General features: G+C 41.5%; 1 protein-coding gene across 1 annotated transcript in view; it reads right to left on the bottom strand.

The window, feature by feature from the left end:
• C2CD3 (C2 calcium dependent domain containing 3) overlaps window positions 1–16323 on the bottom strand; it is a 142218-nt gene that overhangs the window by 43582 nt on the left and 82313 nt on the right. Inside the window, exons 23-28 of the mRNA XM_003780906.3 lie at window positions 15533–16135; window positions 11035–11373; window positions 9531–9669; window positions 5519–5583; window positions 2227–2432; window positions 1111–1238 (exon numbers count right to left, since the gene is read on the bottom strand). Coding sequence (XP_003780954.1) covers window positions 1111–1238; window positions 2227–2432; window positions 5519–5583; window positions 9531–9669; window positions 11035–11373; window positions 15533–16135 — 1480 coding nt within the window. The remainder of the gene's footprint in view (window positions 1–1110; window positions 1239–2226; window positions 2433–5518; window positions 5584–9530; window positions 9670–11034; window positions 11374–15532; window positions 16136–16323) is intronic.

The raw sequence follows: 16323 nt of genomic DNA, 5'->3' as shown, positions 1-16323 counted from the left end.
TTGAGAGTCTCATTATGTTGCCCTCGGTAGACATGCCATGGTGTCACAGCTCACAGCAACCTCCAACTCTTGGGCTTAAGTGATTCTCTTACCTTAGCCTCCCAAGTAGCTGGGACTATAGGTGCCCACCACAACACTTGGCTATATTTTTTTGGTAGTTGTCATTGTTGTTTAGCAGGCCAGGCTGGGTTTGAACCCTCCAGCCCTAGTATATATGAACAGCGTCCTAACCACTGAGCCACGGGTGCCAAGTCGTAGCTATACTGTTTTACCATCCTACCAGCAATATGTGAGGGTTCCAATTTCTCCATATCCTTCCTAATACTTGTGGGTTTCTCTTTTTTATTATGGTCACTCTAGTGGGTATGAAGTGGTATTTCAATGTGGCATTGATCTGCATCTTTTCATGTATTAACTGGCCATTGTATGTGTTTGTGGGAGAAGTTTTGATTCAGACTTTTGCCTGCCCATTTTTAAAATGGGTTCTTTGCTTTTTATCATTGAGTTATAAGGATTTTTAATATATTCTAGATATAAGTTCCTTATCAGATCTATTATCTGTAAATATATTCTCCCTTTCCTTGAGCTCACTTTCTTTCTTTCTCTTTTCCTTGGTGGGGGGAGCGCCTCTTGAACCTACTGAGCACTGATCACTCAGGCTCTTGTTATAGACTTGCTTCAGCAGGGCTGGGCTGGCTCCAGATTACAAGTTTCCGCCTGGGAGGCTGACCTGCTGCCCCTGGTCTGTGCTGGGAAGGGTGGTGGTGGACGCAAATCTCTCTCTTTTTTATTTTGAGACAGAGTCTCACTTGTCACTCTCAGTAGAGTGTCCTGGTGTTAGAGCTCACAGCAACCTGAAATTCTTGGGCTTAAGTGATTCTCTTGCCTCAGCCTCCCAAGTAGATGGGACTACAAGGTGGCTGCCACAATGCTTGGCTTTTTTTTTTTAGAGACAAGGTCTTGCTCTGGCTCAGACTGGTCTCTAACTCATGAGCTCAGGCAATCCACCTGCCTCAGCCTCCCAGAGTGTTAGGATTGTAGGTGTAAGCCACTGTGCCCATACATTTCCACTCTTAGATCCCATTTCTTTCATATCAGGAATTCACTCACCTCTCAGGCTCTTTAAGTTCCTTTGAAGAAATGTGAGCAAATCGGTCTGGGATCTGTCTTGCAATATTGCTGGAGAATGTACCACACACATCCGTGGCAGGGAAGGAAAAGGGACTGTATACTGGGAGCTGTAGAAAGAATGAGAAAAATGGTAAACTTGTCACCACAAATCTTTTTAGAACAAAGCAATGTATAAACAAATTTGTAAAATTTATTGTGTGTAAACATAATTTACCAAATACTTTCTAGGTATTGAACACTGTGTTAAACAATTTACATATATTTTCTCATTTAAACTTACAAATATCTGAGGAAGGTATTAGCTCCATTTCATAGACTATGCCATTAGATTCCTTTTTAGTTGCTTTATCTATATTAATGCTCTTGTTCCTCTAGCTAGTGTGAACTCCTGGCAAGCCATCATTTTGTATTTACTTTATATATGAGGATAATCTGGCTGTGTAATTTCTTATCTCATGACTACCAGGGTTGATCTGAAGAAAAGACTTTCCTATATAGAGACTGATGACTTGTTATTTTCTCATGCATTCTTTCATTCAATATTGATTGAGAAACACTATGTGTCTGTCCCTGGGCCAAGCATAAGTGATAGATTAATAAAACCCAGTCTTTGCCTTGATAAAGCTCATTTATCTTGGATAGTTTGGAAAATTCTCCTTTCTTTTATAGTTAAATTCCTTTAAAAAGTTGTCTATACTTAGCATCATCAGTTCTCCTCTTTGCATTGTCTTTCATTTTAAAAAATGAAATACCAATGATTTCAATGTTACAGAATTAAAAAGTCAATTGATATGGTTTTAGATTCCATGTTGCAACTAACCTTGTTTTATTTGAAAATCGAGATAAAATTTGTGTATTTTAAAGTTCACTCTTTTAAAAGTGTTCAATTCACTGGTTTTTAGTATATTCCAAGTTGTGCAACCATCACTACTATTTAATTCCAGAATATTTTTATTACTCCCAAAAGGTCAGGAGGTTGTTATGAGACACAAATACTACATAATGTATTTTATAAGCAGGAAAGTACCAAAACATGTGTTAAGGGTCTTCTTGCAGATTTTGCTACATACAACTGTTACTGGTTAGGATACATACCAGTGATCCTGGGGTCTCCACCCCACGCCTTGCTTGTCTTTCTTCTTTGAAGTGCATCAAACTCTCCAAAGGGGAGACAGCAACTTTTATCTGCCCTTGGCATTCTCCACTGAAGTCCGTGATGTTGTACCAGCCACAGACAAACTGGAAGCCAGAGAGAAGTGGGGAGAGGTCCACCGAAGCAAAGCCAATCACCCTCTCCTCATCTGTGGGGGAAAGAGAGGAGCTGGGCATGGTGGCTCACTTCTGCCACTGAGATTAGAGGCTGCTCACAGAGATGCTGACTAAGGGGACTGTCAAAGTTCAGTGATTCCAAAGCCATCATAGAAAAGAGGTTGAGAGGGTGGCACCTGTGGCTCAGTGGGTAGGGCACTGGCCCCATGTACTGAGGGTGGGGGTTCAAACCTGGCCCCTGGCCAAACTGCAACAAAAAAGTAGCCAGGCGCCTATAATCCCAGCTACTCAGGAAGCTGAGGCAAGAGACTCGCCTAGGCCCAGGAGTTAGAGGTTGCTGTGAGCTGTGTGATGCCATGGTCCTCTACCGAGGGCAATAAAGTGAGACTCTGTCTCTACAAAAAAAAAAGAAAACAGGTTGAGAAAGACTGGCAACCTACTTTTACTGTTGGGTATTTCTCTTTCTGTAATAGAGGAAAACTGGCAGAGTTGAGGTTCGTTCTCTTGATACAGGCAATTAGAAAACATCCCTAAACTTAAGAAACACTTGTTTTCCCTATGCTATCATGTCTCAGAGATTTTCCTAAGGGCAGTGAGTAGTGAAATTATAAAATCATGAGGGATTTGCATTTTCCTATTTATATTTGTCTATATTTCCCAAATTTTCTATCACATACACACACATACAATAATATTTAATTAGAACAAAGTAACAGAGCAAGGTGTATAATGAGTGTAGGCTCAGGCTTCTCTCGCTATGGTAAGGGGGCTGGCCTTACTTAATGACTGAGAAGATCCTCCTTTTCATTGGACAAGCTACCATGCAATGATCTTCACATTCTCACATTCTTGTTCCTTATTCCTCTTTGTAGTACTTTAGAGACAAGAAAAGCAAGACAGGAGTGTGAAGCCTAGCTAAATATACCAGGAATTCCTTGCACTGATTCAGAGAAAAGTGACTTATGGTCAGTGCCTGCTACATTTGTGAGGTTGGGTAGTGGTAGGGGACCTAAGTGACTCTAGAGCAGCAGCATGAAACTAATGATCAAAACAAGGGATTCACATAGCAGCACTCACAAACATGAGCAGAGGCAGAGAGAAAGTTAAGTTAATTCTCTTCATACTCTCATTACTCTCAGGTCTTTATTAGGGTTTGAGGTTAGCTCTATAATTTACCACTGGCAAACAAAAAACTATGACTCTGTAGGTAACTCAAAACAGCTGAAAGTTTGGAAACTGGGACCAAATCTTAAAGGAGAAAGATTTATGGGAGCGATTTAGCGAGACAATTTTTTTCTTTTCTTTTTTTTTTTTTTTTTTGACACAGAGTCTTACTATGTTGCCCTCGGTCGAGTGCTGTGGTGTCACTGCTCACAACAACCTCAAACTCTTAGGCTTAAGTGATTCTCTTGTCTCAGCCTCCCAAGTAGCTGGGACTATAGGTACCACAACGCCTGGCTATTTTTTTTTGTAGTTGTCATTGTTGTTTAACTGGCCTGGGCTGGGTTCGAACCTGCCACCCCCAGTGTATGTGGCTGGAGCCCTAATCACTGAGTACAGGCGTTGGGCCAAGAGACAAAATTTTCTAAGCTGTAAAATGGTTGGATGTTCTCACCACCTCATTTTTCTAATTCATTCAATCTTACTAGCATGGGGAAGTACAAACAACGAATGCCTGTAAGAACTGGGTTCAAACTTTGGCTCTACCAATTGACAGCCTAGACTAAGCTTCCTTGGGCTTCAGCCTTTATATGTATAAAATTAAACTATATTTTTACCTTGGAGGATTAGAGATATTTGTAAAGCTCTTAGCACATTGCCACTCACTAATAAAAACAATAAAAACTGATGTGGTATTTACTAAGTGTGGTATTTGCTCTCATTCAGTTCTCCAAAACCCCTATGAAGTAGGCATTATTATTATCCTCATTTTATAGATATAAAAACTGAAACATGGAGAAGTTAACTCATTCACCCAAGGTCACAGTGCCACAGTAAGCAGCAGAATTGGCATTTGACCCCAAAGAGTCTGGCTTCAGAGTCAAGGCTCTCTCTCTCTCTTTTTTTTTTTTTTTGACACAGAGTCTCACTTTGTCACTCAGTTAGAGTGCAATGGTGTTGTCTTAGCTCACTCACTGCAACCTTAAACTTCTGTGCTCAAGTAATCCTCCTACCTCAGCCTCCCGAGTAGCTGGGACTACAGGCATGAGCCACTATGCCTAGCTAAGTGGTAAGATTATAGGCAGAGCCACTATGCCTCCCAGAGTGGTAAGATTATAGGCAGAAGCCACTGCACGCCTAGCCAGAGTCAAAGCTCTTAACACTGCTGTGTTTCGCCTCTTAATAAATGGCAGTTGAGTGGCTCGGCACCTGTGGCTCAAGCGGCTAAGGCGCCAGCCACATACACCTAAGGTGGCGGGTTCGAATCCCCAGCCCAGCCTGCCAAACAACAATGATGGCTGCAACCAAAAAATGGCCAGGCGCTGGGAGGCAGAGGCAGGAGACTCACTTGAGACTCACTTGAGCCCAGGAGTTGGAGGTTGCTCTGAGCTGTGAAGCCATGGCACTCTACCCAGGGGGATAGCTTGAGGCTCTGTCTCAAAAAAAAAAAAATAAATAAATAAATGGTAGTTGAGTAAAACTAGATTCAAAGACCATGATGTCTATACCTCCGTCTTGAGGAAGGTCTTAAAACAAGGAAGTTATAATAAGTTGTCAGACTCTAGTCTTATGTACTGCCTGAAAATGCTATGCTCCTGGTTAATAAGCCAGAGTCAACAGAAGTGATTTCTACCTCATACAAAGTAGGGAAAAACTACTTAGATGTGACATGCTGTACATTGTGATTGCTGACACATAAAATTGCAAAGACTCAAATGTTCTAGGATTTCTGCACTAAGCAGTCAGTCAAACAAAATGATATGACTTCTAAGTATTTAAATTCACAGGAGAACAACATAGCATGCTGTGGGATTACCCTCTACCATATATCTGTGTTCCCAGCACCATCATCAAACACCTTCACTTGGTTAAAAAGGATTAAAAAAGGATTGGTAAATTGTCAACATGTGAACTCCTTTTTATAATCTGCTTGATGTTTATGGAACAGAGTTCATACCTCCTTTATGCCACACTTTGAAGACCAGGGTTTGCTGTGGGTTCAGAAGAAGTTCTTTTGATAGCCTATTAAGAAAAACCACCATAAATTAACTGTGCAGGAACTTGTTCCAGTAAAAACTTAGATTTGAAAAATATCTTCTAGTTTGCCAAACACTTTCCTAATAACCATTTCATCTTCAGAACCATCTTCTAGTATGTATTTTTATCTTCAAAGTTAAAATGACAGGATGGAAGCTCAGAAAAGATAAGTACCTTGCCAAGACTTGAGAATAGGCTCCCCTAATGCAATTCTTCCTGATGTTTCTCTAAGACAGAGGAGGGGCTTTCTTTAAAGCTCCTCAACATATATGAACAGTTAGTTTTATTAGAATGGGCAAAAATTCTTCTTATGCCTTAGGGTGGGGAATGTGAGAAGGAAGAAAGAGGATAAAAAAACATTTACAACATTTAAGCACCACAAAAGCTTATGATGCGGGCATTATTTTATTTATTTATTTATTTTTTTGAGACAGAGACTCAAGCTATCACCCTGGGTAGAGTGCGTCACAGCTCACAGCAACCTCAAACTCCTGAGCTTAAATGATTCTCTTCTGTGAGGCTCCAGAGTAGCTGGGGCTACAGGCACCTGCCACAATACCTGGCTATTTTTTGGTTGTAGTTGTTATTGTTTGGCAGGCCCAGGCCGGATTCGAACCCTCCAGCTCTGGGGTATGTGGCTGGCACCTTAGCTGCTTGAGCTATAGGCACCACCTGATGTGGGCATTATTGTTTCTCTTTAGAGATGATGAAGCTGGGCTCAGAGAGTAAAGTGACTTGCTCAAGGTCATCTAAAAGTGTCAGGGGTGGTTTGCCTGACTCCAGTGATACATCAGGCAGAGGCAAGGCAACAAAAAAATAACAAAAGTGTGGCTAAGCACCCATAGCACAGAGGTCATGGTGCCAGCCACATACACCAAGGCTGGCCAGTTCAAACCCGGCTCAGGTCTGCTAAACAATGACAACTGCAATGAAAAATAGCTGGGTGTTGTGGTGGGCACCTGTAGTCCCAGTTACTTGGGAGGCTGAGGCAGGAGAATCGCTTAAGCCCAAGAGTTTAAGGTTACTATGAGCTGTGACGCCACAACACTCTACTAAGGGTGACATAATGAGACTCTGTATAAAAAAACAAAAAAACAAACAAAAAAAAGTGTCCAACATTCATACCAGATAAAGAAATTGAAGTGAAATTCACTGAGTAACTCTAACACATTCCATATGAAGTATATCACAGTTTTAAGTAACAAAAGTTTTTTTTTTTTTTCCCTCAGTAGAGTGCTGTGGCGTCAGAGCTCCCAGCAACCTCCAACTCTTGGGCTTAAGCAATTCTCTTGCCTCAGCTCCCAGTAGTTGGGACTACAGCTGCCCGCCACAACACCCAGCTACTTTTTTTTGTTGTTGTTGTTGCAGTTGTCATTGTTGTTCACCTGCTCTGGGCCAGGTTTGAACCCACAAGCCTTGTGTATGTGGCTAGTGCTGTAACCACTGTGCTATGGGCACCAAGCCTAACTAACAAAGGTTTTAAAAGTTCCAAATCAGGTACCCCTGTTTCAGGCAAGCAAAAGGGAGACTGAGGGAAAACCAAGAAATTTGACTTCATCCTCAAACGACTCCAAGGAACTGAATAGAGCCTACTTCAAGACCAATGACGGGCATGGTATTTAAAGTAAAAGAAATATTGTGTCAGAGACTCTAATTCTAGCTGGGAGACAGAAGACGCACCTTTGAATTGCAGCTCTACTATTATCACCTGAGTGACTGTGAGCATGTATTTAGCTTCTCTGAGCCCTGGCTCTCCTACTTGTTAAATGGCATACTACCTATCTACAAGTTGCTAGGTAGATCAAAGGACACAGTTTTGTGATAAAGAAACTGTACAGCACCATTATTCATCTTTCTTCGAATCCTGCCTATGTAACCTCCCTAGGCCATAATCTCAACTGTAAAGTGAAGGCATAAAATTATGGAGATTGCTAATGTCCCTTCATCATAAAATTTTATTATTACCTTAGGTTATGAATGAATGAATCACTTTCATTTAGAAGTATAACACTCTGTTTTCTTGCCTTTAGGGGCAGACTTGATAATTTATATAAAATACCCTGGGCACTATGGCCAGGATTAATATAATTTCCAGTAACTCATCACAGTACTATTCGTGCTCAGTTTTCACTGCAGTTCCAGCTCCTGACTCAGGCCAGCCTCTTAAAACACTGAACATGTAACTTAATTCAGTACATAAACACAGTGAGACAACAGCAGATCAGACACCATGAGGTATAGCTAGTGTTCGTGGACAAGAATTAAATTTTATAAAAGGTTATGCAGTGTGGGTTCTAATACTAATTGTTGTTACTATTATCATAACTCTGTATCCATCACCTTTTATACAGTTTAATTCTTGGTCCCCTATGCCAGCCCCTACCCTTGGCTGGCACTACAATATGACTGAAAGGATTCTACCTTCCTATGTTTTTAGCCTTCCAAAGGAGATCTAACATTTGCTGCATACCTATTATGTACTATTGAGTTCCTGAATGTCATGTAATTTGAACCTCACAATGTCCTTGTAGAAATTCTCCCCACTTTACAGATGAGGAACCTGTTGCCCAGAGATAGTATGTAACTTGATCACAGAGCTAGTAAATGATAGAGATAGGCCTGGAGGCCAAGTCTCTCTGGTCCAAAGCCCAGGTTCTTTCCACTACACCAGAAATCTTTTCCAAGGACAAATAATTTGCAACCTTTCCTGAGATTAGTTCTCCCTCCTTCTCATTCTTCATCAGCTGGATAACTCGTAAACAACCTTCCTCAGTATTTGGGGAAGTGTCTTATTTATGAAGTTTTCTCTGAACTTCCAAGTTGGTTTAAATAATTTTTTTCCTGAGCTCCACTGGCATCCTTTTTACTTCTCTTTAAAAACTCAATTGTAATTTTTTTTTTGGAGACAGAGTCTCACTTGTTGCCCTTGGTCGAGTGCTGTGGTGTCATACCTCACAGCAACCTCAAACTCTTGGGCTCAAGCGACCTTCTTGCCTCAGCCTCTCGAGTACCTGGAACTACAGGCACCTGCCACAACGCCTGGCTATTTTAGAGATGAGGTCTTGCTTTGGCTCAGGCTGGTGTTGAACCTGTGAGCTCAAGCAATCCACCCGCCTTGGCCTCCCAAGTGTTAGGATTACAGGTGTGAGCCACCATGCCCAGCTGTAATTTTTTTTTTTTTTTAGGAGACAGAATCTCACTCTGTCACCCTCGGTAGAGTGCAGTGGCATCATCATAACTCACTGCAACCTCAAAGTCTTGCACTTAAGCAAGTCCTGCATCAGCCTGCATCAGCCTCCTAAACAGCTGGGATTATAGGTACAGGCCACCATGCCTGGCTAATTTTTTTCTTTTTTTTGCAGTTTTTGGCTGGGGCCAGGTTTGAATCTGCCACCTCCAGTATATGGGGCCAGCACCCTACTCCTTTGAGCACAGGTGCCACCCCTGGGTTAATTTTTTTATTTTTATAGAGATGGGGTCTTGCACTTGCTCAGGCTGATCTGGCACTTCCGAGCTCAAGCAATCCTCCCACCTCAGCCTCCCAGCATGCTAGGATTACAGTCACAAGCCACCACACCCAGCCCATTGTAATTTTTACTGGTATTTCTTTCCAGATAGATCATGAACACCTCAGTAGCACAGAATGCCTTAACCATATTAAACCATGTTTAATTCCAAGTACCTAAAACAGAGCTGGGCATATAAGAGGTCCTCTCATAATTTTTGAGCTGTACTGACCAGAGTTAAAAACACAACAAAACCTCAAAACCACTGCTAGCTGTGAATTTATAAATATTAGGATTAAATGCTTAGATAAAAGCATTTTCTAGATGTGCTCAAAAATCATGTTGGTTGTAACCCTTGCTCTGACTTTATCTCTTAGGAGTAAAACACAGATTCTGGAAGTCTGACGAGCATCAGAAAATACAAACCTTGACTGGTGTTGAAAATTCCAGACCGGAGAATCTGTGTTTTCAATCACCTGGGTGTATATAGGAGATGGCTCATCTGCTGTTGCAAAGGATACACAACAACTGGGGATTGATACTTTCCGTTCTGTCAAGGGGCTCCCTGAAACAGAACATAGTAGAATGATTGTATTTTAAGTACTGAAGAAGCCTCCTATTATAAAGACATAAGCAGGACTATTGTTAGCCCTCTTCTACTTTTGGGTCTTTGCTTGAAATATTGCCTGTTATCTGAAATATTTTCAGTGAATGACCTTTCTGCTACTTTATCTGTCCTTTCAAGGCTCAGTCCATAAATATTACTCAGCAAAAAGTGACTTTTCTCTCCTTGTACTTTGTGGGATGATGGAAAATAACGGGTTGAGAGGCAAAAGACAGCATAGAACTGCAGAGTCCTGGACTTACAAGTTAGATGTCCAATTATCAGGTCTGCTACATACATTCCGTGTGACTTTGGCCAAGGATTACCTGGGCCATAGTGCCTTCAACTGTAAAATGGTGCAAGGGAATTACAATAATTACCTATAGTTAGATCTCAAGATTTAACAATAGGTAATAACTATTGTAATTTCAAATAAATCATAGGTATAAATGATAATCTAAGATATCTGCTGTAATTTCAATAGGAAATATCTGTGATTTTTATTATGATGTCTCTGTTGACATCATAGTTAGTTATTATGAGGGCCTACTGCCTACATTTGTAATTAACATACATGTTGAATTTTAATTAGATATTAATAAAGATATAATTATTCTCCTATCCAACCACATATGGATTCCTTGGGAGTTTAATAGATCCAGTGTTAAGAATCCCTGGCCTTATGAAGAACTAAGTTAGTAAGAAGACAACTGTGAAAAATTTAAGAGACAGAACTAGCTTGGGTGTCCTGGCTCATGCCTATAATCCTAGCACTCTGGGAGGCTGAGATGGGAGGATCACTTGAGCTCAGGAGTTCGAGACCAGCATGGGCAAGAGTGAGACCCCACCTCTACAAAAAAAATGAAAAATTAGCTGGGTGTTGTGGCATATACTTGTAGTCCCAGCTACTTGGGAGGCTGAGGTGGGAGGACTGCTTAAGCCCAGGAGGTTACAGTGAGTTATGATGATGCCACTATACTTTACCTGGGGCATCAGGGTGAGACTTTGTCTCAAAAAAAAGACTGAGCTATTTAATGGGTCTGATGATTTGATTGTGGATAAGGAAAAGAGAAGCATCTATGTTGATACTCAGGTGGCTGGACTAAGGAGTTTATGATATACAACATTAGGATAATTGACAAGGTCCACTCTAAGTTCAGAAAGGCTTTTTTAGGTGCTTAAACCTTTAAGCTTAAGAAATATAGTAATTGTTGATTAAGCTGATTAATAGTTCACATATATCCAGCCATGATTTGAAAGATTTGTGAAGAGAGGACCATCCTGAGGAGTCAGATATATGATCCTGGATAAGTGACCAGAGCATACCTTTCAAACTCAAGTGCATTGCTCTTTCTACAAGGATACTGACTGCAAAAGTTCCATCCAACTCAGCAGGGCCCTCCTGAGCCAGGCTGACTTCAGCTGTGGTGCTATTGCAGGAGACCTGGGCAGAGGCAGGAGACTTCTGGTGGCTGCAGGGTGGAGAAAGCTGAATCTTATCATTTCTTCTGGGAAGCTGCTCAGATTCACTGTGGCTGCTGTAGTCCATGGAGTCCAGCTCATGAGTGGGCTCAGGGAGTGGGGAAAGAGAGGAAAGAACTACATGAACTTGCAAGGCAGCTCCTGAGAGGTTGGCAGTATTTCGTCCAAACAGAGGATACACACCTGTAAGAGGATGGAAAATAAGCTGAGGAAAGCCAGAACCAAGAACACCCCCTCAGCTTGGAGGAAATACTCACTGAGGATGAGTGCAGTCCTCTTTCCTTTGAAAGACCTACAGACCTCGACACCCCAGTTTACAAAAGAAACTGCAAAGGTGAAAATTTTTACCTTACCCCAACTATCTTTAATAATGGAACATAGTGAGATCTCTGATTTGAAGCCAGAGCAGAGCTGTTGTGGAAGGGATTCATGTGTTAAAAGGCAACTAGACTTAGATAAATCTAAGACTTGATGAAATCAGGAATGACCTATCTTCTCTTCTGTATGCCCCACAGACTCCTGTTTTTAGACCTCCCTATCAGGAATCTGTCTTATGGCTCAATTTAGTCTTGCTTCACCAATTAAATATATTCTGGCAGCAACTCTGAAGATCTTTTGGAAGGGAACTATGAGGTGGCAGCTGGAGGCAAAAAGGAAGAGTAAGGGAATTAATATTTGTTGAGGTTTTTTTTTTTTTTTTTTTTTGAGACAGAGCCCTAAGCTGTCGTTCTGGGTAGAGTGCCATGGCATTACAGCTCACAGCAACCTCCAACTCCTGGGTTTAAGTGATTTTCCTGCCTCTGTTTCCCAAGTATCTGGGACTACAGGCGCCTGCCACAGTGCCCGGCTATTTTTTGGTTGCAGCCATCATTGTTGTTTGGTGGGCCTGGGCTGGATTTGAACCCGCCAGCTCAGGTGTATGTGGCTGGTGCCTTAGCTGCTTGAGCCACAGGTGCCAAGCCTGTTGAGTTTTTTTATGTGCAAAATATCAGAGGAGTTAAGTAATTTGCTAATATCACTCTTTCAGTAAGTGGCAGATTTAAATCCAGGGATTTATTTTATTGGCTTACTGGATATTAAAATGAGATTTTATTTATGAAGTAGAAGGTACTAATAATTCCTTCTGAATCTCAAAGTTGGCTTCATTAAACTCATTTCACTTCAGGAAAATGGAGTTAATTGATTCACAGATGGTAATAAGATGGAACATGTTTTGTCTTTTTCTATTTTTAGGTAACTGGTTTTCTTGATATAATGTATAAATTATTATGATTATCAAAAGAAAATAAAGGTAAGTCATTATAGGAGAGAAGACACTCAAAAACAACATCGTTAAATCCTCATCCTCAGGAAACACAACGGTATGTGGAAGCATGGTTGGATGAAAACCGTGACTCATTCACAAACACATCAAATGACATACCTTGTATAAGGCTCTCGGACAAGATGTAAAAAGCTCAGACAAGTGGGATGTGGAGAAGTATGAGGGAAATAATCTGAAAAGTTGAATAATCTTTGGTAGGACTCAATTAAAAAGGGTATTTGTGGTTGGCTAGGCACATGCCTATAAACCTAAACCCAGTGTTTTGTGAGACCAAGGCAGGGAAGATCACTTGAGGTCAGGATGGGCCTGGGCAACTTAGCAAGACCTGTCTCTACAAAAACCAGAAACTTTAGCTGGGGTTGGTGGTACATGCCTGTAATACCAGCTACTTGGGAGGCTGATATGAGAGGCCTGCTTGAATATAGAAGTTTGAGGCTACAGTGAGCAGGAGAGAGACTCTACCTCTGCTGAAAAAAAAAAAAAAGAGAGAAAGAGAGAGAGAGAGAATTTGTGCTTGAGTTCCCACTCTTAGATCTATATTTGGTGTCCTAAATTTACTTTTCTCAGTAGAATGAGGTTAAAAAGCCTGTCTTTATAAACTTTAGTTCAGGTGACCTTGGCTCACTTCAAAGTCTTTTTTCCCCATCTCTTTGAAGTGAACCAGGCCAACCCAGATAAAGTAGGGCACATGACATTTGATGAGGTGCTCGACAGAGCCTGATTTACATCTGCTGGTCTAGAGAAAACCAGAGAATCAGGGATGATCATCTTGACACACTCCGTTCTATTCCGTTAGTCCTGGCAAAGCTCAACAATAGGGTTGGGTCACAGGCTAACAGGGCTAAAGTGGGGTCATGACTCAGTTTCTTCAACTGTAGAGTGGGGAAAATAATAACTAACTGTATAGGAATGTTAAGTTGAATAAAGGTCCTATTTGTAAAGGATCTAGTCTATCTCCAATTCATTTTGCACTATAGTCACTAGACTTATTTTTCTAAATGCAAAGCCATGTCACTTTTCTATTCAAAACCCATTATAATACCTTTCTACAGCAGCTTACAAGAGAAGGCCGTCAACATGGTACTCCTGCCCATCTGTTTAGCTTCACCTCCAGTCTCTTCTCAACCTATGTATCCTGTGATCTGGCCATTGCAAATTGCTTACAATGCCAAAAATGTATAAAGATGCTTCATGACTCTGTGCCTTCACCCATGCTGTTCCCTTCTTTACAATACCTTTCTCTCCTTTCTTTGGCTTATATATATCCTTTGAAACTCAGGTCAAGTATTACTTTCACTGAGATGCTATACTTAAACCAGAGATGTTGCATCCCTGCGTTCTGATAGCACCACTAAGAACACCTTTTTTAGACTTGTGATGCTTCACTGTAATAATTTACTTATTTATTTTTTCACTGTAATTACTGAATACTGTATTTTCCCAGTAGAAAGTAAACTCATTGAAGCCAGGGACTATTTCTTATTCATCTCTGAATTCTCAGGGCCAAGCCCAATCATCAAGTACAAACAGATGTTTGGAAGAAATACACCTAGTACATAAATGGCCACCTGCAAATGTTATTTTTTTCCTTTATGCCTTGTGAACTAGTTTATTACCATGTTGACTTGCTTTATGGTTCCAAGATATGTTGACCAGAGAAGAATATCCTGGTCAACTTTGCAAGAATGCTTTTCACTGTAATTAATGAACTAACATTCTCGATGACCAGATAGGCTTTTGCACATGTGGCTAAAAGTAGCCCCTGGCTTGGCGTCCATAGCTCAGTGGTTAGGGCATCAGTCACATATACTGGGGCTGGTGGGTTCAAACCTAGCCCAGGCCTGATAAAAACCACAATGACAACTACAACAAAAAAATAGCCAGGCATTAAGGCAGGTCCCTGTAGTCCCAGCTACTTGGGAGGCTGAGGCAAGAGAATCACTTAAGCCCAAAAGTTTGAGGTTGCTGTGAGCTGTGATGCCATGGCACTCTACCCAGGGTCACATAGTGAGACTCTGTCTCACAAAAATAAAGAAAGAAAGAAAGAAAGAAAAGTAATCCCCTGGATCCATTCATTCTTATTTTGTACATATTAACTGAGTGCTTACAATGTTCTAGACACTATGTTTGGTGCTAAAACCTGATGAATTTGGCTTGAAGCCTATAGCTCGGTGGTTAGGGCACTGGCCACATGCACTAGGGCTGGAGGGTTCAAACCTGGCCCAGGCCTGCTAAACAACGACAACTACGACCAAAAAAAAAAAAAAAAAAAAAAAAAAACAAAGCCAGGTGTTGTGGCAGGGGCCTGTAGTCCCAGCTACTTGGGAGGCTGAGGCAAGAGAATTACTTAAGCCTAAGAGTTTGAGGTTACTGTGAGCTGTGATGTCATAGCACTTAACCACGGATGACATAATGAAGATCTGTCTCAAAAAAACAAACAAACAAGCAAAAAACCTGATGAATTTGGTTCAGCATCAGTTCTCAGATCTTTTGACCCCACCAAGATACTAGGATTAGGTAACGCCCACTCAGCTTTATTTGAGAGTCTTACTATGTTGCCCTGGCTAGAGTACAGTGGTGTCATCACAGCTCATTGCAACCTCAAACTCCTGAGTTCAAGTGATCCTCCCACCTTGGTCTCCCAGAGTGCTATGATTACAGCCATGAGCCAATGTGCCTATCCAGATAATAAATGCCCTTTCTTAAGCAGCCAGTGAACCTCTTTCTTTTTGAAATTTCTTTAGTTACAAGAAACACTACTAAATTATTATTAATCTTTTGTACACAATAATGAAAAGAACACTTACCAGTTTGTGACCCTTGCTAGGATACCCGATCCCCCTAAGTCTCCATTTTCAAGAGTATAAAATAGATCTAATACCTATCTTACTAGATAGCTGGGAGGTTCAAGCAAAATAATGTCTGAGAGAGCATCTCACACAGTACTTGACAAAGAACAGGGGCTCAAACCAAAAGAGCTGAACCTGGTAAGCAGCCAGGTTCAGCTTACCAACTTACCACTAACAGTTAGTGTTCTTGCTGATCTCTCCCCAAGTCTAGCCAGGTCCACGTAGGCAGAGCCAATCCAGCTGTCCATCTGGTGGGGCCTCTCCACACTATCGTTGCCATAAGCTCGCCACACTTGAATCTCTAGCCTCTCTTCCCTAAAGTACCAAAGGAGTGATGGACCTCTAGTGACTTCCGCTCTTTTGGATGCTTTGAAAGTAACCATGACCTGCTTTTTGTTTGCAGATTCTCTGGGCTTCTTGAGAGGGGTCCAAAAGGCTTCATGATCATACAGCTTATAACGAAGGTAGCAATATGTGTTCTTATGGATATAGTTGTGGCCAGCAAGCAGTACACTATGGATGGGCAGCCACAGCCTTGGGGTGGAGATGGTGACAGTGGCTGGTTTCTCTTCATCCATTTTGACAAGATCCTTTAGGTTATCCTCAAAGCGCCAGCCCAATACCTCAGCAGCTTCCAATACCCGCTCTCTATCTCCAGGATGAGTGAAGGAAACTGAAAGCTCCAGGCCACCCACAATCTTCTGCATAAGCTCCAAGCCATGAGATAAGCCCCGATCTTCTGGTAAAACGATAGGATACCATCCTATGATCCCTTATGGGAGGAAAAAAAGATTCTCAATTATTGTCTTAAAAAATCAGAAAACTATGGCTCGGCGCCTGTGGCTCAAGTGGCTAAGGTGCCAGCCACATACACCTAAGGTGGAGGGTTCGAATCCAGCCAGGGCCCGCCAAACAACAATAATGGCTGCAACCAAAAAAATAGCCGGGCGTTGTGGCGGG

Source organism: Otolemur garnettii, unplaced genomic scaffold, assembly GCF_000181295.1.
Source record: "Otolemur garnettii isolate 467f Iridium unplaced genomic scaffold, OtoGar3 scaffold00001, whole genome shotgun sequence".
Classification (NCBI taxonomy): Eukaryota; Metazoa; Chordata; class Mammalia; order Primates; family Galagidae; genus Otolemur; species Otolemur garnettii.
Note: the sequence above shows the minus strand (reverse complement) of the source record. Positions and strands in the feature narration are given on the sequence as shown.